The 22,735-nt window shown below is 34.3% G+C and overlaps 1 protein-coding gene across 1 annotated transcript; it reads left to right on the forward strand.

Annotated features, from left to right (window-relative positions):
* Positions 1-9,668: 9,668 nt before the first annotated feature.
* On the forward strand, positions 9,669-17,252 carry LOC108990819 (probable protein S-acyltransferase 22). Its single transcript, XM_035684479.1, has 9 exons — positions 9,669-10,376; positions 10,483-10,596; positions 11,989-12,390; positions 12,708-12,776; positions 12,867-12,938; positions 13,583-13,711; positions 13,914-13,994; positions 14,246-14,434; positions 16,003-17,252. The coding sequence occupies exons 1-9, from the start codon at positions 10,335-10,337 to the stop codon at positions 16,777-16,779; spliced, it is 1,875 nt and encodes a 624-aa protein (XP_035540372.1). The 5' UTR covers positions 9,669-10,334; the 3' UTR covers positions 16,780-17,252.
* Positions 17,253-22,735: the final 5,483 nt, after the last annotated feature.

A 22,735-nucleotide genomic window follows, 5' to 3' on the forward strand; every position in this document is an offset into this window, starting at 1 on the left:
TAGTCTTTATTGTATTATCCTCCAACCATCTCGGAATAGATGTCTCGGAAATGACATATTTGGAGGATGGCAAATAGAATTTTCATCTCATTTCAAAATTTTTAATAAGTTTTACAAACTTTACTTAAATATAAATACATTCTAATTTTAAATCTTTCCATTTTTCATTTAGGAGCTGTGGCGGTTGAGTGGGAGTAAGGGTCAAGTCAACGGCTTAACACCAACAGGAAATAAAAAAAAAAAAAATCCTGGAAGACAGGAAAATTTAAAGCACAGGAACCTCATAATCATCGTTGATGGCAAGCATTAAAACAACATGTTCTTCAAATTTATAACTGGTGACACGTCGGATTTGAAGCTGGAGTCCCATTTCAAATCAATGGAGATATGCAATTAGTGATACAAATATTTTTATCTCATTTATTTTTTCAGATGAAATAAAATAAAATAAAATAAAATGAATTAAAATAAAAATTAAAAATTAAAAAAAATATTATTAGAATATATTTTTTTAATACTATTTTTATTTTAAAATTTGAAAAAATTGAATTATTTATTTTATTTTATGTAAAAATTTAAAAAAAATTATAATAATTAGATGAAATAAGATAAAATGAGATGATAGGATATGAGTTGAATTGAAAATAACTGTGAAAACAAATGAGCCGAAATATTCCTCGATGCATTCATTATTAGCATGGAGTTTGAGATCCAATACACCTCAATTAAATATATGCATCGACCACCCTTCGTCGGCTTCGATCACCCAAGCATTTTCCAAATGGTATAAGCCTGCCAACCAATATAAAATAGTCGAAAATAATGGAGGAGATTGTACGACCAGGCCCAGCCCAAATATATGACTGCCCTCTGATGTGATCACTCCGAGCCCATCTATTGTTTTGCTAGCCCACGAGTCCCAGCTCCTGATTGGACTGTAGCCCATGTATCGGACCAAATTCTGCCAAGACTTCTCCTTGGGGAATGGAGAAAAGTAGGTAAAGAGAATAATATAATATTCAAATTAAATCTTATCATTTATAATTATATTTTTTTTATGTAAACAATTTTAAATGATTTTATATGTGAACTACTTAAATAATAATCATTTAACATGTACCACATCAACAAGTACAATTACAAATATTTAAGATAAAAAAAAAATGGGGGTCAAAATAGAGAATTTATTGCAAAAAGGTGTAGTCCAAAAATAAAATAAGTGGACAATAAATTTTATAAATTAAGAGATATTTTATAATCTCATCATCATCGTTTCAATTTTCAAAGGCCTGTCTTGGGGGGCCAAGCTAATTCTCAACGGTAAATAGTGAGAGGTATTAAAAAAAAAAAAAGGTAAAAAAGGAAATGATGGGACCGTGGGAGTGGTGGGGGGGACTTTAGTTTAGGTATAATTAAATGCATCACATGTTTGTCTAAAGTAGCATAATGAATGACACCCACCCTCACCCCTTTTTACTTCCCATCAATAAAAGGTCGGCCTTTAATTCCTCATGGCCCCCTCCACTCCTTATGATAGTTAGATAGATAGATAGATAGAGAGAAAGACACCCTGTAGTCTATACGATTCTAACTTTTAATGTAACAAACATGTGCACCATTGAGAATATCTTTTTGGTCCTACCTGTATTTTTATATTTTTCGAGTAATACTACGTACCATATCCATTATAAATAAGACACCTTTTTACCAGGATCGGTAATATTATCTTATTAGATAGTCATAAGCCGAGTATAATGATGATGTAGTATGTAGAATTTTCAAGATTGCTCGTATTTTAAAATCTTTTTATCGCAACAAATATGGATAAGGATTCTTAAACTGGACCCATAACTCTACAACTTTACACTATAATTAGTGACTAATAAGTAATAAGTTGAGTGGGTTTATGACAAGTCCAAGTTTTGATCCCACTCTTGTTGGATGTGAAACAAAAAGGGTTCGGTTCTTTATTTGGAGTCTCTAACAAATGACAAAGCTGAGTTCAGTAGAAGGGACAATAAATAATTCACAAACAATGCCACAAAACCACACTTTCGAGGCAATTGCTGACTAGTGTTTGTTTATATTGCTATTTAATTATAATGCTATTTAAAGGTGAGACCTGAAATTCGGAGGAAATTGGATTCCTCCATCGTGTTGCGCAGAAAATCCAATCTTTTTTTTTTTTTTTTGGAATAGAGTACATAATAATTTTTTAAAATTTTTGCATAAAATATAATATTCAATTCAATTTTTTTAAATCTCAAAATAATAATAATATTTTATTCAACTTTCATCTTCATACCGTCTCATTGTAACTCACTGTTTAAAAAACACCTAAATTATCCTGTCTTATCCTATCAAGATATCCCTTTAAGTTTTTTCATATAAAAATCATGTACATTTTATATATTTGTCTATTCTCGATTTCAGAAAAAAAGAAAAATTTATAATTTGAATTTAGTCACAGTTCATTTCTGCCAGCCCAACTAAAATGGGAAATCTTTTCTAAATTCCTCAATCCTCACTATTTATTTGCCCCTTTTGTTGTTCTATTTTCAACCAACCAAAATAATAAAGAGTTGTACAATTATAAAGAGATTTTATAAAATTACATCTACAAATTGATATGATTTTTTATAATACGTTATATTTATTTTATAATAAAAATTATTTTATAATTTAATGTATCACATTAAATCATATCATTTTATCAATTTATTTTTATAGAATCCTCAATCTGTTCATAATTAAATATTTTTAAAATAATAATAATAATCAATAATTTTCTTACTGGCACGTAAATTACGTAAACCTAGTCACCTTCATGGCATTGGCCGGTTCTCGAGAAAGTCATATAAAAATAAAAGAGGGCTACTAGAGACACAAAAAGATCTCACAAAGGGATCTCATATATTGATGTGGCACACTATCATGTCCATTTTCCCTAGTCACTCATTTCTCACTTTCCCTCTCTCTCTCCTCTTTCCCCCTTCGGCCGTGCGCCTCACACAACTTGGTCTTCTAGCCGCCGCAGCTCGTCGTCGGCCACCACCAACGGTCGTTCCCCCTCATCGATGACCTCCCGACCAAACCCAACCCCCCACAGTGCAGCCCGTCTCCCTCTCCTCCTCCTCTTGAAATCGAACTCCTCTCACATAACTTCTCCTTCTCGTCGCCGCCAGCGTTGCTGTCGCAGCCCAACTGCACCACCACACCTAGCCCCTCATCGAGGTAAGCCTTTCCCTCTCTCCCTTCTCCATGAGTAGCGCCTCCCTCTCTCGATAAAGCGCCTCCATATTGGCGCTCCACGCTGGCAGTGCCAATTGGCACCGCTGACGTCTTCTGTCCACCATGAGGTGGTCCCCGACCACCATGGCTGGCACAGGGAGATGGTAGGGGGCGGGAAGGAGGGGAGTGGGGAGAAAGGAAAAGAAAAAAAAAATAGGAATAGTGTGCCACATCAGCGTGTGAAATTTTTTTATAGAATCTCTTTGTGTCTATAGTATTTTCCAAAATAAAAACTTACAAGCAACTCCTTTGCAATCAATTCCAACACAATGTTTGTTAGCAGCATGATTGACTGATGCATATGTATTTTCTTAGTATTCATATGATACTTGGTGCACAAATTACTCACCTAAAATTGAGGCCCCAAGTGCCCAACTTCTCTCTTGCTTCTTACCCAACAAAGACCCATCTAGATCAATTGAGATATTGGCATTAAATATGCATGCCCACGTGGGATTCACGTCATCCGAAAATCACATAATGATAGAGAACTATTAGAGACATAAAAAAATTATAAAAAAATAAACTCACAAACTGATGTAATTTCGTATAATACATTATATCTACATTACATAAAATATAACTTAACAATTTTACATTTTACATCAAATCATGTCAGTTTGTGAATTTCTTTTTATATACAACATTAAATATGGTAAAATTCAGATAATCTGTCACTCTCTCCCGAGCATCTAATAGGATCCGAAATTTTAAAATTATCTTTATTGAAGAGAATCTGGACTCACATATTCTTCATAGAAAACCAACTTGCCTTGTTAATAAAAGTAATTTTGTGCATCAAAAGGTCACAAAAAGTTGCTTAGTTAGGTGCTATGAGATAACTTGTAGCGTGGGGAAAACATCTTTTTAAGATTCTTATTAATCCTATAATTTGCTTTATCCTGTGCAACATTTTCAACTCCTATCGTAATCCCACTAATTTTGTGAGAAAGACTTGGGACAAAACATAAGTGAAATCCAACTAAAAACATAAATAAATGTGACGTGAATTGTCCTTGTTGTTCTTGATCATCACTCTTTCTTTCCTCCCAATTAAAGCAACTCCATCTTAAATTTGTAATTATTTTGGTTCTATTATTTAGTTTTACTGTTTTGGTTTAAAACCATTTTCTTTTAGTATTTCTCCAATTCTGGGTCCCACCTTATCCCATCTACATACGTGTGAACCGAAGGTTGGTTACCTCAGGGCTACACGTAAAATATATTGAATATACTTTATAATAAAACTATATTTATAATTTTATATATATTTTTTGGTGCCACGTCATTAGACATTTATTTATCTATATTTAAACAAAACTGCGAAAATGGGTCACGGGTAGGAATATGATGCGGCCAAAGAGGTGTAAAGAAGAAGAAAAAGATGGGGGGAGCGTTCAAACTTCACGGGCCAAATCTCCATATGTCTGAGTATGTAAGTATTGAGAGATGATGAGTTGTGTAGTAGACTCTCTGACCTATATACAAATACAACACAAGTCCGTCCAAATTACATAACAACAAAAATCACGTTTTGTTCAAAGTTCAAACCTTATGCGAATTAAACAATTCCTTATTTTATTTATTTGATCCCCTCATCTCTCTAGGAAACTCACCCATCTTTTTTTTTTTTTTTTAATTATGTTTTCTTCTCTTATGTTCCTACATGCAATCATAATATTCCTCCTATATTTAATTGATTAATATTTTTTTATTAAAAAAAAAACAATTTTGTAAGCAAATGACATGCACGTTTGACTGTTACTATGTATTCTTAATTCTATTTTGTGGACGGTAGGTTTGGGGGATGAGATTATAATTTTATGTTTTGTTTTAGTGTTAAAAATATTATATTTTAGTATTATTATTGTATTGGGATTTAAAAAAGTTGAATTGGGATTTGTAAAAGTTGAATTGTTTATTATATTTTGTATAGAAATTTAAAAAAAGTGTAATTATGAGATAAGATGAGATGAGAATTTTGTGTCTCATCCCATTCCACAAACCTGCCCTAACACTTCTCTTGGGTCCAGTTTGGATACATAAAACTATCTCATCTCATCTCATCTGATCTTATTATTATAATTTTTTCAAACTTTAACACAAAATATAATAAGTAATTTAATTTTTACAGTTAAGATAAAATGAGATGAGATGTTTTGTTGAAATCTGAATAAAATATTGTTAGAATATAATTTTTATTTTGAGATTTGAAAATTTTGAATTGTTTATTATATTTTGTGTGAAAATTTAGAAATATTGTAATGATTATATGAGATGAGATGATATAAGATAGTTTAATTTTATGTAACTAAATCAGGCCTTAAAATTATATAATTATATATACTCATGTGATTCATTACATTGTGAGATTTTATGGACTTTTTTGAAGACTTAAAACCACAAAAAGTTTTGCATTATCGACACTTAGGATCTACCCAATACTGCAACTGTTTATTAGGGATCGTGGATGATATTTTGATATTAAATAAATAAAAAAAACTTATATGAACTGTAAGTAATATCTTGAGGAAATTTTATTTTTCTTAATAACGATCTAGACTTATAACATTTCCATTTTTTACAAAGAGATTGATTTTCTTGTAAATTAACTCAATTCATCTCAACTCATCATTATAACTTTTTCAAATTCCAATACAAAATATAATAAATAATTCAACTTTTTCAAATCTCAAAATAATAATAATATTAAAAAATAATATTCTAACAATATTTTATCATCTCAACTCAACTCAACTCAACTCACTTCAACATCTAAACATTACCTAAACCATCTTCTACTTGACACGTTTTGCTGCGTGTACTTAAGTTGGCAAGTCTTCACACTAGAAATCAAATATATATATATATATATATATATATATATATATCGTGAAAATTCACACAAATAATAATAAATATTGTAAAATTTGTATTTTTTACTTAATTTACACTCAAATAATATTAAAATTTGTGAAAATTATATGATGAGATAAGATGAGATAAGCTGGATTGAAAGTGTTTCTCAATCTAAACTAATCCTAAAGGACGGTGCATTTCTTCGGTCATTCCATTTGGTCGATTTGGCATTTTTTAATATGAAATATCCGATAAATATTATAAATCTCATTAGATGTGTTTATGTTTATAGATTTTTTATATCTTTTTATTTTAAGTGTAGTTGAACGAGTATGTTATTTAATAGTTGATGGTGAAATATTTACTAATCTTGATAATTCTCAGAACATGTGAGAATATATATTTCTTTCATTTCCATTAGTATGAAATTTGTTACAATGTTTTTCATCATATATAGTCAATCTGTCAATAGTTATTAAAACCTTAATTGAAACTCCGTCATTTGGTTCAAAATTATTTAGGGATATGATTGAATTTTTTAAAATATTTTTAAATTAAATGTTTTTTACAATTTGAATAAAGATAAATAAAGTATATGAATTTATCTATATCAAATATTATCAATGAAGATGAATTTTATGCATAAATTATTTTTTATTTTCAGATCTCATATCTATAATTTTTTTATAATGTGTAGAGATATTTTTTTTATAAGACGTGAGAATATTTTTTATAAAATGTGAAGTGTGAGATAATGAATATTTTTCTATTACGAGTATTGTAAATTTTAATATTTAATATATCTGAATTTACAGTTTATTTCTATTTATTTTAAAATCATTAAAAACATTTCGATAAAAATAAATTATAAATTATCCTGATCCGACTACATAGATGTTAAGCTGAAGTAATTATAGGATGAAAATTTTCCCAAATTAGTATTATTTAAAAAAAAAAAAATTCAAAGAGAGACAAATGGTCAAAATAGGTTCGAATAGAACAGAAAAAATATAAAGTTGTACAACAGAATGTGCGTTGGTTATGATCGTCGGATTCGATCATGAAACATAACAACGGTACAGTCCTTTGGAAATCGACGGTTGTACGAAGATATAGGGTCAACGTAATAAGAAAATAGGTGGGGTTGGAATGCGTGATATAATAGGAGCAGCAGCATTTGAATCCATTAATTACTGTGAAGAAACGACACGGAGAGAGGTCCAAAATATTAATAAATGCAGTTCAACCACCCTGTCAGGACCTCTATTCATTAATTAATTTAAGTACTATCTCAATTATATAATTTTATATTTATTTATTTATTTTTTAATTTCATTTTATCATTTTATAAGTTAGATAAAGTAAAATATGATGTTATTACAAATTTAGTTAAGTTTTTTTTTTTAATTCAGAATTTTTTATAATTTGAAACATATAGAGTAGACACTCAATAACATTAATCCTCGTTTAGATAGTAAATCAGATGGGATAATTTTAAATAAAAATTAAAAGTTGAGTAAGATTTTATTATAATATTAATATTATTTTAAAATTTAAAAAAATTAAATTAAGATTTAAAAAAATTGAATTATTTATTATATTTTATATGAAGATTAGAAAAAATTGTAATTATGAGATGAGATGAGATGAGATGAAGATGATTTCTTAATCCAAACTAAGTCTTATTTAGCCTCGTTTAGATACAGAAACTGTTTCATTTCATCTAATTATAATTTTTTTAAATTTCTACATAAAATATAATAAATAATTCAATTTTTTTAAATCTTAAAATAATAATAATATTTTAATAATATTTTATTTAACTTATCTAAATCATCTCATCTTATCTTATTTTACTATAGAAAAGAATCCTTAATATGTGAATAATGTAGACTCTAATAATATATACAATGGATAAATCTACTTATTGCATCTAGAAATTTATTAAAGAACATAATAAAAAAAACCCCACAAGCTCTTGAAATTGAGAAATATTTAGCTTTGCTACAAAGTTTATTATTCAAGTGTAACTATTTTCTTCTTAAAAATATATTTAATTGAATTAATATTCTCATACACTCTAGTAATCTCCAAATTTGTGGATCTCCAGGAGAATCAAACTGAATGGTGGTTGAAATGGGATTATTTTTCTCATTATCGAGAAGTGCAATATATGCTAGAAAATAAACACTACAGTCCAGTTTCTTTCTGACAAGAAAATGCTAAAATGCAAGTTCACAAGGTTTCAGAAACACTATACGGTCCCTGCACTACACACACCAGACACCATGGATGGCCAACTCACCATCTTTGTTATGTCACTCTCTCTGAGCAATTTGTTAAAGAGGGGGGTGGGGCTGGCTCCCGACATTGCCAACAGGTCAGATGGCTCGAGAGCCTCTTTTGCTGGCCGTTTACCTATTGAGTTTGAGAAACGATCTACACAAATTCAGACAAATTTTTATAAAAAAATATACTGAGTTTTAGCTTAGGAAAATGATAAACTTTGTGTATGGCAACTTTTTTTATGAGCCATTTCTTCGTATTTTAACATGGCTACGTTAGACATTGTGACCTCCATATACTGAGTTTCGACCAAAAGAAAAGATGTATCATTTTGGTTTTTAGTCGGACTACGCAACACCTTTTTGACTTTTATTATCATTGTATCTTGAAATTTCTTCTATGAAATAATTAGTCAATTCATGGTCTAATGCTTTGATGCCAAGTTAGTACCCACTAATACATATTCTAAATCATGTTTACCTCTGTCTTACTGCACTAATTTCAGTACATAAAGTGCAAATAAGGGAAGAAGACTCGCTGAAAGGTTGATCCTTGATAGATGTCTTTTTAAGCAAGTCTCCAAGGACCCATTTTCTTTTTCCCTTCTCAACCAGATGAAAGAGTGATTTTGCCCAAAAGTGAGTGCTATCCATGGAAAGAGATTAAAAGGAAGAAGTTAGTGTCGTTTGGATTCGAATATGAGTTGAGATGAATTGAGATAGATTATAAATAGTAGTGAGATGCGTTGTGAATAATAGTGAGATTTGTGAGTTAAAATTATTGAATAATAGTGAATAATAATAAGATGAGTTGAAATGAACTGTAAATACAAACTAGGCCTAAACGAATATCAACCTATATAATGGTGGCATATAGGCAAAGAGTCTGAGCCAGACGACCAGGCATCAGCCACCCCAAGGTCCCCAACCTTTAATTCAAAGAACAACATTTTTTGCCCAGTAGGAGAGAAAAATAAAAAATTGGGTTTTTTTGTCCAAAATTTTCGAAGGGAATTTCAGATTAAACAGCAGGCTTATCAGGTAATGATAGATACAGAGCTCAAATGGAGAAATGCCAGTATGGCTGAGGGGTCGTAATTCGTAAAGTTAGAATTGCCTTGTATGGTTCCTCACTGTTTTTTTCTTTCCGTTGGGTAAGTGCCAACCGTGTTATTCCTTTCAACATAAGACAGTTCGGTTATATTTTAAATCGTAAAGCGTAACCCCTCGTCCCCTCCTCTAATACAAAGGATAAGTACAAGCACAGAGAGACTAGAGAGAGAGAGAGAGCAAAGGGTTTGAAAAAGCTAGGGTTGTTGGCAAATGGCAATGACAAAAGGAGAACCAAACAACTGTCTGTTGCACTGGCCTGTGTGACACATGATTTGCCCATGGAAAAAGGTAACGCTAGAAACAAGGAAAAAGTAAAAGGAAGTTTGCAAGGGTGTAATTATAGGCGTGAAAAGAAAACCAGAGTCTCTCTCTCCTGCAGCCACAGATCTCCGCCCAAGTAAAAAGTTTGCAAGAACCAACAAAAACCCAAACCAAGCGAATTTTTTCTCACCTCCCATGGCCTGAGGCTATGATTGAGTGAACCAGACAAAGTTTCCTCACTGTCCCATTCCCCTTCACACCCACTACTACCCCATACCAGTTATGTCTCTAAGCTCAAGCTTCTCTTTTTTGATGCCTTTTCTCCTACATTTTTATTATCTCTGATTACACCCCCCGCCCCCACCATCGTTTGATTAGTTTCCTCAGTGAATCAGTGATCTTCATCTTTCCTGGAAAATGAGGGAAGTGGAAGAAAATAAGTAAAACCCAAAAAAAGAAAGGGAGAAACCCAGGTCCTTCTTTTTCTTGCATTATTTTTCTGGGCCACTGCCTGCTGAGTGTAAAATGAGGAAGCATGGATGGCAACTTCCCTACCACCCTCTCCAGGTTTTGATCTAAAAATTTAAACTTTTTTCCTTTGTGAGTGGTGGGAGTGTTTTTTCCCTTTCGTTCAGAATTTTGATTCCAGTGTGCTTATTTTATATTTGTGAAGGTGGTAGCTGTTGCTGTGTTTCTGGCATTGGGGTTTGCTTTCTTTGTGTTCTTTGCTCCTTTTGTTGGGAAGAAACTGTTGCAGTATATTGTGATGGGTCTCTACACTCCTCTTGTAAGCCATTTTTATTTATATCACTGCCTTTAATGTGTTCTTCTTTTTTACCCTTTTGGATGGTTGAAAAAAATGAGATCTGTGATTCATCTGCTTGTTAGCTTCTCACTCATGTATTTGTTTATAAAGGAGATTATTCTTTCTCCCAGCTCAGTTTATTTTCCTTTCTAATTTTGTTCCCAATGTAGTCTTTGTCGAATCTCTCGATTCATCCTCTAAAGTATGTATCTTGCCCGACTTTAATTTGATCAGAGTAAATATCTTGCTCGACTTTTACCCTCGTACCGTGCCTTTTAGGAGCTATTACATAATCTCAAATTTGATCAAATAGAGGAATAGAACTCTAACTCGAGCATAATTTTGAGTTTCTTCTGTTGCGTCTTATTGTCTTCTTGACGCGAGAACCTATAGAATGCAGCGGAAAGTATTCACTTACAAGCATTTCTAGGTAGAATCGTCAGCATGCTCAAATATTTAACAATTCATGATATTTTTATTGCATTAATATTTTATTTAGAAGTAGAATTCTGGTTGTTCTGTATTTTTTTTTCACCTGAAATCCCCTTTCAAATACCGATTAACATTTCAGATGTTATTGTTGTAATCTGAGTGGTAAAATTCGAAAAATAAACCACATTATGCCTAGTGAACGCTTTATGGGAGCTAAAAAACTTTTATTTCGGGATACATAAGATTATATGATAATTAAGCCCTCAAACAACCTTTCGTAATTTCACAGATACATGCCAGAGGTTTCCAATTGTAATTGGCTTATAGGATGCACTGCAGCTTCAAACAACCACATGTCCCAGCAATAAACTGTCCAACGAGTTGTCATTATAGCAATTTGGTCCAGTCTGTCCCCACAAATTGTTGATACAAACAAATAATTTATCGACATCTAATATGACATAGCCTAGAACTGTACAATTTGGCTGATAATTAGGGAAGCAAGGCAATCCTTTGAACTCATGTGTCTTTATCTTATGCATGTTTCTCTTTTTGTTTAAGGTGGTATGTTTTTTTCATGAAATATTATGGGGAGTCAATTGAATTTTAACCTTTGAGTGGTTTTGAAGTGGTAGTAGATATACCTACTGATAGGTGGTTTACCGGGCACAAGTAAAAATAGCTAGTAAATGCATTAATATTCAATAACAGAAAGTTAGGTAACTCCAAGCGGTGCTGAATTCTAAAGTGCATTTGTTGGATATCATGTTGTATACACTTGCTATTTCCAAGTACAAATATCCAGGGTTTAATCTTTCCACAAGTTGGACTAAATGTGAGTTAGTGAGAAGTGCTGTTGTCAGTGGTATTTTTTGTTTCTTTTAGATCATTTAACACTCAATGCTCTCTCAAAGAAATTTCAGTGACATCTTTCATTTTTAGATCACATGTGTCTTTGGCCTATATATTTGGTGTGCGGCAGCCGATCCTGCAGACCCTGGGGTTTTTAAGTCCAAAAAATACCTAAATATCCCAGACCATGAAAAGTATTCAAGACCAAGGGATTCTAAATTAGGTGGTGAATCAACTTCTTCCATAGTTGATGCTAATGCTGCAACAGATGGGGGAAAACCTCTGGATAAGGATGTAGTGGACAAAGATGCTGCTTCAAAAGAGCATATTACTGAAATTGAGAAGAATGCATCCTCAAAGCATTCGTCTTGTTTCTCATTGGCTTGCTTTCCCTGTGCTTTTATCTGCAACCGCTGCAGCTCAAGTGAGGAGTCTTCTGAACAACAAATGAGTGAAGAAGGCATGTTCTACTGCAGTTTGTGTGAAGTTGAGGTGAGTAGATGCATTTGAAGTGAGAAAAAGCTTAAAACTTCCCTTCAAAAATATTTTATGTGCTAATTCATAATGAAAAAATGATAGTTATCATTTCAATGGCATGGCATGTGCAAGTCGGCCATGCTGTTTACAGATTCCACCATGTACATCTCTTGCTTTGAAAAGTGAAATGTTTTGCAATCATTCCACAGTAAACATGCCATCAAACACAAGTTGATTGTATCCATCTGATAATTGCTTCTAAGATTTACTGTTGGAATTTTCCTTTGATACTTGATGAATTTTATGAGATTCAAATTGTTTTTTGGATGTAGGTTTTCAAGTACAGTAAGCACTGTCGAGTTTGTGATAAATGTGTTGACCGCTTTGATCATCATTGCAGGGTATAAAAAGTCTTGAATTGTTAAAATTTTTCTCCCTTGTTCTTTGATAATTCTCCTAATTCCTCTTATTTTTAATCTTGTTTTTTGTAGTGGCTTAACAACTGTATAGGCAGAAAGAACTATCGACAATTTTTCACCCTAATGGTTACCTCTCTTCTCTTGGTAAGCATGAGCTTCCATGCATTTTCTTTTAACCCTATTGAACCTTTACCAACCACTCTAGATTATTGCCATGGCTCATCTAGGTCAAAGAATGCTCTTAGCCTCGCTTCTAGTCTTGTGCAAGCATCCCTGATCCTCACTAATTTTTTTGAGTAAAAAATTTTAGGGGCAAAACCCTATAGTTATCAAGGAAACCAGGCATCAAGGGGCCATCCTCACTGTTGTAAAGCTCTGAGTAATATGAAATGTTTTCGGTCAGCATCCTGACATGCTATATTGCCTATCTGGTTTTATCATCCTTTCATGGAAGAAATTTAGAACTCCATTTGTATTAAAAAACCAATAAACAGTGAACATTTCTTTTAGTTCCTTAGAATTCACCATTCACTCGGCGAAGTGCTTGTTGCCAAAGCTGTTTAGTTTCCATTAATATTTAGTCTTTGGATCAATCGTTGTGATCTGGAACCATACCTTATGCCATCTTTTTGCACCCTTCCTGAATTTGCTATTACAATTCCCTCAAGCTTCGTGCCAGGACCCGAAGATCACCCCAGAGTAAGCATTTTATTTTCAAGTCATTTTCATTTTAATTGATTATTGACAGGTATATACATGGTTTGTCCACCTTGGGCTTGAGATTGCAGCTTATTTTACAATGGTCGACTGGAATCCTTGTGCTTATCTGCTGTTTTCTTGAGAGGAAGCGGTTCTCTGCAGATATCTCTGCCAAGTTGGGGAGCAGCTTCTCTTTGGTGCCTTTTGTTATTGTAGTGGTGAGTGCTCTGCTAACTTTCTATATCTTTTTTAACAATTTATCTTTCTATTACTGTTTTTGTCCACTTGTGCCTTGTGGTACTCGATTTTTTATTTTTGTGGACTCAAATTAGTAACTGGGACAAGAAAATTCGTTGCTAGCTTGTTTCTATCGGTGGTTGTTTCTGTCCTCAAATTAACTCTTAAGTTAACTTTTCGTAGGCGGTCTGCACCATGTTGGCCATGATTGCTACGTTACCACTCGCTCAGCTTTTCTTCTTTCACATTCTCCTCATAAAGAAGGTACAATTGCAACCTGTCTTACGCATCATTATGAGATATACAGTTTCAAAACTAGCCCTATCTTACTTTATTTGGGCTTGATAAATCCATTTATTGACTAGCGTTTATTCTTATTTACTTGTTTTAGTCATGCATTTTATTGTTGTGCATGAATCAAACAGTCTCTTTTTTCATATGGCATCTCACTCCCTTGGGCAGTATCCCACCAATTTGGAAGTTAAATCGGCTAATTTAATTTCTGCATTGGACAGGGAATCACTACATATGATTACATCATAGCTCTGAGGGAGCAGGAGCAAGAGCAACAAGGAGTTGGAGTTCAGCAGAGTCCCCAAATGTCTCCTGCAAGCTCACTTACTGGATTAAGCAGTGCAAGCTCCTTTACAACTTTCCACCGTGGCGCATGGTGCACACCTCCGCGCCTATTTCTTGAAGACCAGGTAATTTTGACCGATCTTCGGCTTTTTGGAGATATAAGTTCCTTGGAGATAACTCTTTGCTTTTCTAGTTTGGTGTATCTGATGTACAACCCTGGTATACTTGGATAGTGCCTTTTCAATCATTAATAAATCTTACTCATAAAATGGTAGTTACTTGGAGAGTCTGCCTCTTAGGTTGGCAGCACTGCCCCGGCAATTGGCTTGTCATCTCCCAAATGATGAATCTGTCCTGTTCGTGCGTATATTTGTATTTCTTTCATATCTGCTAACGGGAACAAGAACGTTGGAAGTAAGGCAGTCTGGGCTGCTTACAATTTATCTCACCAACTAAAATGTAGCATACTAGAACTTCTTGGGTGGTATATTGCCTATAATTATACATCAACATTACACAATTGTGTATGCCTCAGATTAAATAATTTATATGCATCTATGAAGCAAGTACTCCAAAATCCCTAGATTATCAGTGTTCAACATGCATCAGACATGGATACAGCTCAGATACGGTTGGATCCATGTATGGCAATTAAAAAGCTTTCTTGAATGTGGACTCTCTGTTGACTTTGTTGAAGTTTGTGTAATGGAATTATGATGGGGTGGAAGGGTGGAAGGATGGTTTTTGTCATTATACTTGGCTACATTGATGCCTGTTTATTTGTGCTCTTAGGCCTTGTTTGTTTTCCAAAAACATCTCATCTCATCTCACCTCATCATTACAACTTTCCCAAATCCCCACACAAAATAAAATAAACAATTCAACTTTTTCAAATCCCAAAATAACAATAATATTAAAAAATATATTCTAACAATATTTTATTCAACTTTTTAACTTTAATCTCAACTCATCTCATCTCATCTCTGAAAACAAACGAGCCCTAAATGTCATTTGGTGAGTATGAATGTATATCGTTACCATATATGAATGTATATCATTACCATATATGTATATTTTTTAAATTACCTTATTTCTTATTTATTTTTTGAAATCTAAAAATATTCTAGAATAGATCTTCAAATGCATATTTATTATTTAATTAATTCATGCAGCCGTCATATTGTGTTCTAGTTTTCAAGAATAACTGTATTTTCATCTGTATCGTATCTTATCTGGTACCAGGCTGCCAAGATGCACATTTCTGTAGCATTTGAATGAACCACTATCTGTTAGAAATTTAGAATGTGCTCTTTTGCCAAATCAGTAAATTTGAATGGCGCCATATATATATTTTTTTCATTTAAAGAGGGGGGGAATCTTAAGGGGCTTTATGTAGAAAGTGATCGAAGAAAAACCACAAGCTTGTTAAAATGGAATGAACTGCACCACCTTTTGGATTATGGGTCAAAATTGTCAGAATGCTGAGTTATATATGATTTCTCACTAATCTTCTAGTTGTGGGTTATGCACTTTGTTAGCTGTCTCATCTTTTGGGCACTGCGTAAGTATTTGCAGTGCTTTAACTGGGAACACACTGGTGATCTTTTGTGACTTTTGGGAAATTTATTATCTGGTGACACAAATCATATGGTTCTGTTTGTCAATGCTGCCATAATTTCTGTACTTTTTGCAGTTCGACGTTGTTCCTCCAGAAACTGTATCTGTGAGTTCATTCGGGAAAAAGGTGGTGGGAGAGGAAACAATGAAGAAAAAAAACCCTGGGGCTGTGAAGATCAGTCCGTGGACATTAGCACGATTAAATGGAGAAGAGGTTTCAAAGGCAGCTGCTGAGGCAAGAAAAAAATCCAAAATCTTGCAGCCTGTACTCAGACGGGATGCCCCTTTCGGACTAGAACCTGAAAGTAGCTTTGGCAGCAGTGGCCGTCGAATGGTCCCGAGGCCTGAGAGTAATAGAAAGCGAGCAAATAAGCGGGTGCGCCTCCCAGCTGACTTACCGCTTGGGCCCCTGCCAACAGTTTCTGTTAAAGCAGTTGAGAAAGGTTTCAATGAGACATCAACTAGTCTAGCCCCTCTTCAGCTTGAAGCTCGCAGTGCTTTCCAAACAAGCAGAGCAATGTCAAGCTCGGCTGGGATAGTTTCTTCTTCTCCTGACAGTAGTTTAGACTCACCCGACATTCATCCATTCCGTTCTTCATCGGTTGCTGAAGAGGCGAGGCGGCTGACAGGTCTGCCTACCATTGGTGCAGTTGCTCAGGGGGTAATCCCGCTTTCAAGGTCTACCAGTGATGGTTATGAAGCTTCTGGTGGGGAAGATAGTGACCGAGTTCCTTCCAGAATTGTGCAGAGGTCAACAAACTGGAGTAACCTTCTCTTCAGCTCTGGTCATGATGAGAGGGCTATTAAAATGAATGCTTCATCTTCTACCCAGGCTTACAATAGAAAGCTTTGACCAATTATGAATTTATGAAGTTTCAATCATTTTGATTCCTTGAAGGGGAATAGTTCAACATTCTTTCATTTATTGGCCAAGGTGTTTCAAGCTCCAAGTGACAGACTGCTTTGCCAAAGTGAATTGGTAATGGGCTTTGAGATCTCCGAATCAGGGCGCTTCATGGGGAGGACATCGATGAGGCTGTACAGAAATATTAAAATTTGAGTTCTACCAAGATGAATATGCTTTGTATTTTGCTTGAGCTTCATTGCTTTGTCTGGTGGGTTTCAGGGATTGACAACATCGTGAGTTTGCTGTTATACTGCTTACGATACTCCATTTGTCATCCTTGTGTGGTTTTTGTTAGAAATCAATTCCTCTTGGATGGCTTTTGTTCAACTTTTTACTGTTACTAACAATTCTCTCTGGACAGACTAAAAAATTTCGTGTTTCCATTGTCATATATCTCGATCGCTTCACGCTTTCTGCTATTGCTAGTCTTTGCAGGCTGCAATCAAAGTCTGCTTGTTTAAATGTCAGAGCCTGTGTAATCTCTGGATCTGTTATGAATGATGAATCACTTCATATGCATGTATATACAAACATGCATAGAATCATCTCAAGTCACCACATGTTGGCAAAACAGATCTCCAACTTCTCCTATCGTGAATGCAGCATAATGTTGAGAAACTTTAAAAGCAAGTTAGAAAGAGTATGGTAGAAAAGTAGGGCTACCCAGTGGTTATTCATAATCGAAGCAAGGTCGCTGGTTCTGGATCCGGAAAGAGGTGGCCTTGGAGAAAAGCCTGCAAATCTCTTAAAACTTTTAAGACTAACCTTAGAACTAGACAACTATTCTACATAGGCCCGTTTGGATAGTAAGATAAGATGAGATGTTTTTTATTAAAAGTTGAATAAAATATTATTAGAATATTATTTTTTAATATTATTATTATTTTGAGATTTGAAAATTTTGAATTGTTTATTATATTTTGCGTGAGAATTTGAAAAAATTATAATGATGAGATGAGATGAAACCGTTTCTATATCCAAATAGGACCTTATTTTGCTATGTTGATTTACATCGTTTAACAATATTGTTTGGTCACCAGGGAGATGATTACTGGGATAATAATAATATTGTTGTTTTTAGCATTTTCACACTTCTAATAGTCTAATAAGGTTTTTGTTTTCCCGTTCATGCAATTTTGAATGGAGACTTTAGTAGCTTTCTTTTTTCCCTGCCTGAATGAGCATGATGAGAACACATTATAGACAGCTTATTTTGTAGGATTTCTCAGAGTAAAAGACCTCATTTCTATGCATTTTACCCTCGTCATAAAATTGACCCATTTTCCAGCGCTCTGTAATTTTCTCCCATTCTCCAAATGAACTCATTTTTCTCTACTATCATATGATTTATTTTTCAGTCAACCACGCACTCGAACTACCGAGTGCGTAATGCAATTCAGTCATTCATATTTAACTTGTTTACGAAGGACCTGCAGTGCTTTACAATTTGATGTATTACGTCAAGTCATATAAGTTTGTACATTTACTTTTATAAAATAGATCAAACTTTTCTCTTTCAAGAACTCTGTTTTGTTTCAAAGACAAAAGTATCATTAGACCATAAGACACAGCTCATTCATCAGTATTCAGACGAGTTCAAATCTGCTTGAAAAAAAAAAAGAGGAAGAAGAAGAAGAAACAAAAACAAAGGACGAGTAAAACCAGAAAATGGGAAACTCAACAAGACTGCTTTGTGGTGGCAAGATGTCTTAGCATAGTTATTTTCAAATTTCAACCAGGTTGTAAAAGGGCATCATAATCCGGTTGGATTTTTAGCCTGGAGACACCCAAATCACTATCTAAACAGGACATGGAAGAGTCAGAGACCATAGGTGACAACTTCTCAGGTCCAATATCCAATGCCTATTTTTGTCTGAAATAACGGTTTTATGTCCATTTTCGAAAACTAAAGGTAAAACTCAGTTCAACAACACACATCAAAGGAACTCCAAATCTTATCTAATGAATAATACAATAGCCATCCATCATGATGAGGTGCCCAAACATGAGACTGACATCAAACCTTTTTTTTTTTTTTAATGTTGAAAGCTGACGTTATGGATCATGTTGTCCATCACTAGAGGTGAAGCTTGAGTAAGTAGTCCACATCATTGCTTACTCTAAACTGCAACATCCTTCCTTTCATTTTATACTAAAAAGATCGAAAATCCAACACGTCTCTGAACATAGAGAGATAATATAACTCGAATTCTCTATTAAATTCGATGGTCTAATTTAGAGAGAGATAAATATAATAAATAGATCTTACGGTATTTAATATTGTCTGTGTGGAATTCTTGTAAACTGTAAACCACATACAAGAATTTAATTTATTTTTCTATTCTGTATGTGAAAAAATGCTCCTTTATTTACTTTCAGCAATTAAGGGCTACCAATGATTTTTATTTTATTTTTGAAAAAAAAAAGAAGCTTGCAAGTATAAGTCTTAAACCATTGTTAAAACCTTTGGATCCACGTAAATAATGGTTTTGTGAGTATATCAGCCAGTTGATCTTTGCTGGACACAAAAGAAACCTTGAGAGTCTTGGCCCCCATGCGATCCCTTTCAAAATAATAATCTAATTCTACATGCTTGGTACGGTCATGTAGAATTGGATTTACTGATAAATGAGTTGCATCCTAATTGTCACACCACAATGTTGGTGGATCAGTTAAGAAAATTCCAAGTTCCATTAAAAGAAATTGAATCCATAGGATCTCACAAGTAATATTGGCAACAACCTTATACTCAACTTCAGTTGATGATCTTGCAATAGTTGGTTGCTTTTTGGAATCCCAAGAGATAAGGTGTGACCCAAAAAATACACAAAACCCACCTGTGGATTTTCTATCATTAGGACAACCAGACCAATCAGCATCGGAGAAAGTGGAAAGTGTGAGTTTGGAAGACTTAGAGAAGTAAAGACCAAAATGAGAGGTGAGTCTAAGATTCCTAAGAATATTTTTGACTGCTTGCCAGTGTGGTATCTTTGAGTTATGTATGTATTGATACTTTATTGACAGCAAACGAGATGTCATCAAGGCGAGTGAAGGATAAGTATTGCAAGCTGTCAACCACACCACGATATAAGTGAGGGTCCTCAAAAGTAGTTCCTTGAAATGCCGTGAGTTTAAGAGAGGATGACATGGGAGTGGAAGTTGGCTTGGCATTATGCATATTTGTACGATGAAGAAGATCCAAAATATATTTAGATTGGTATAAGTACAACCATTTATCATCTCGGTAGATTTCAGTTCCTAAAAAGTAATGCAATTGGCCTAAGTTTGTGACGGGAAACGACATGCCGAGTGCAGAAATGAACTCATAAAGTAAATGTAAACTAGACCCATTAACGATAATGTCATCAACATATATAAGAATGAAAACAATATGAGATGCATTACGATAAAGAAAAAGAGAAGTATAAGACTGTGACTCTTGAAAATCAAGCGAAAATAGCTTAGTACTGAGCTTAGAAAACCATGCTCGAAGAGCTTGTTTTCGGCTATAAATGGTCTTTTTCAATTTGGACACATGAGAGGGAAAGTCAGAATGCACAAAACTTGTGGGTTGTCGCATATAAATTGCCTCCTCCAAATCACCATGTAAAAATGCATTTTATATATCTAATTGTTGCAGTGGCCAATTGAAAGTAACAGCAAGGGAGAGAAGAATTCGGATCTTGGTGGGTTTAATGATATGGGAAAAAGTTTCAGTGTAGTCGATTCCGACTTGTTGATGAAAGCCTTTGGCCACAAGACGTGTTTTATTCCTTTCTAAGTTCCATCAATTTTCCTCTTGTTTTGAGTATCCATTTGGGACCCAAAACATTGAAGGAGGGTGATGGGGGACCAATTCCCACGTATGGTTGTGTAAAAGGGCATGAACCATTTTCATGGCTTCTCGCCATTTAGAAAATTTAGAGGCCTCAGTGCAGGAGGTGGGCTCTTCTGGAACATCAGTATGTGCAGAGATGGTGAGTGAAAGGAGGGTTTTTGTTGAGGCCAAAGGACAATTCCATCTGTGCGTGTTAGAGTGCATTTAGTGTTTACCTTAGCACGTGTGACTGTTGGATGAGAGTTGTGAGTTTGTGCCGTAGTAGACGATGCCGGAGGAAGCTTAAAGGAAGGACTTGTGAATTTTAGAAGTTGGGAATTTAGGGATTGAGAGGAGCTAGAGGGTGAGAAAAACGTTGGATGTGAATCGGATGGAGAGACTGAAGGTAAAGTTGGATTGAGATTTGATGATAGTGGGATAGATTGGGCTGTAGGTGAAGTGGGTCGAGCAAATTGAAGGAGTGGGCCAGACGAATTTGAGGATGATTGTAACTGCATGTGTGCTGGACGTGTGATGAGTTTGTAAAAAAGGGCTAGTGGGTTGGAGTAAAGGTATGGAAACGGGCCGAGCGTGATAGGATGAATTGGACTTAGAGGTAAAAGGAAAATGAGTTTCATCAAAGATTACATATCTAGAGATGTAGGTTCGGCCTAATGGGATATGAAGACAACATTATCCCTTATGATCTGGGTTGTAGCCCATAAAAACACAAAGTGTGACCGAAGGTCCATCTTATGAAAACTATACGGACGTAAATTTAGCCAGCAAGCAATGCCAAAGATCTGAAGAAAATTATAATCTGAAGATTTTTTAAAAAGAATTTGAAAGGGAGACTTATTTTTTAAAATTGGGTTAGACATTCTATTTATAAGAAAAATAGAAGTTTGAAATGCCTCAGACTAGTATTGACTTGGCATTGATGCCTGTGTTAAAAAAGAAAGTCTTGTTTCAACTATATGTATATGACGACGTTCAACCGTTCCATTTTTAGTATGCGAATAAGGGCATGTAAGACAATGAACATTGTCAAAGGATTGAAGAATTTTTTTAAAGAGCCTAAATTCACTGCCCCAGTTAGATTGAATAGCCATTATATTAGAAGAAAAATAATTACTGACATATTGTAAAAAGGCAATAAAAACTGAGGAAACATATGATTTTGATTGAATTGGGAAAATCCAAATGTACTTAGAGTAATCATCAACAATAGAAAAACCTACAACCATTGGACGATAACACTCGGGCCGAACCCCAAACATCTTGAAATAGTAATTCAAATGGATGTGTGGATCGAGAAGGTGATGGAGAGCGAGGAAGTGCATGTGTTTTGCCTTGATAACAAGCTGAGCAATGGGAAACAGATGTGTGTGAATTGATGGGAAGATTAAAGTAACGAATTATAAAGGCAGTAGTTCTTGGGGATGGATGTCCAAGCCAGAAATGCCACTGGAAGAAGGAAATTCATTCACCAATATGTGCTTGGGGAGAAGCCGAAATTGATGATGAGGTCGTGGCATCTGCAGGCAAGACATACAATCCATTTTTAACGGTGCCCTGAAAGTAGAACCTCCCGAGTTTGCAAATCTTTCACAAGAAAATAATTAGAGTGGAACTCAAAATAGACAGAATTATCATGACAAAACTGAAGAATTGATGACAAATTTTTTGTAATTGAGGGAATATGAAGAAGTTGAGAAAGAAGAAAGTTGTCAGAGGAGGTGTGAAGATGTGCAAAACCCATGTGCTGAATAGGCATAGTAGAGCCATCTTCGATGCTCACTTGATCCGAGCCCTGGTATGATGAATAATCCAAATAGGTTGCTAAAATCATGTGTGAAATGGTTGGTTGCAACAGTATCAGGAAACCAGGAATTTGTATGATGTGGGGTTGGAGGTATAGTGGTGATATTGGTTGACAGTGAAGGGGGGGAGCAGTTTGATAAATGTGATTAATGTGTGTTTGGCAAGTGAGAGTACCTCAAGTACTCTCACTACTATTCTTTATTTTATTATTACTTTTTACCTACTTTTTTACTATTCATTACTTTTCACCTAATTTTTACT

The sequence above is a fragment of the Juglans regia genome, chromosome 13 (genome assembly GCF_001411555.2).
Source record: "Juglans regia cultivar Chandler chromosome 13, Walnut 2.0, whole genome shotgun sequence".
Classification (NCBI taxonomy): domain Eukaryota; kingdom Viridiplantae; phylum Streptophyta; class Magnoliopsida; order Fagales; family Juglandaceae; genus Juglans; species Juglans regia.

Coding starts and splice junctions, on each gene's coding strand:
- LOC108990819 (XM_035684479.1), top strand. CDS start 10,335: ATGAGGAAGCATGGATGGCAACTTCCCTACCACCCTCTCCAG. Junction 13,712..13,913: donor TGCCTTTTGTTATTGTAGTG/GTGAGTGCTCTG, acceptor AACTTTTCGTAG/GCGGTCTGCACCATGTTGGC. Junction 14,435..16,002: donor GCCTATTTCTTGAAGACCAG/GTAATTTTGACC, acceptor TACTTTTTGCAG/TTCGACGTTGTTCCTCCAGA.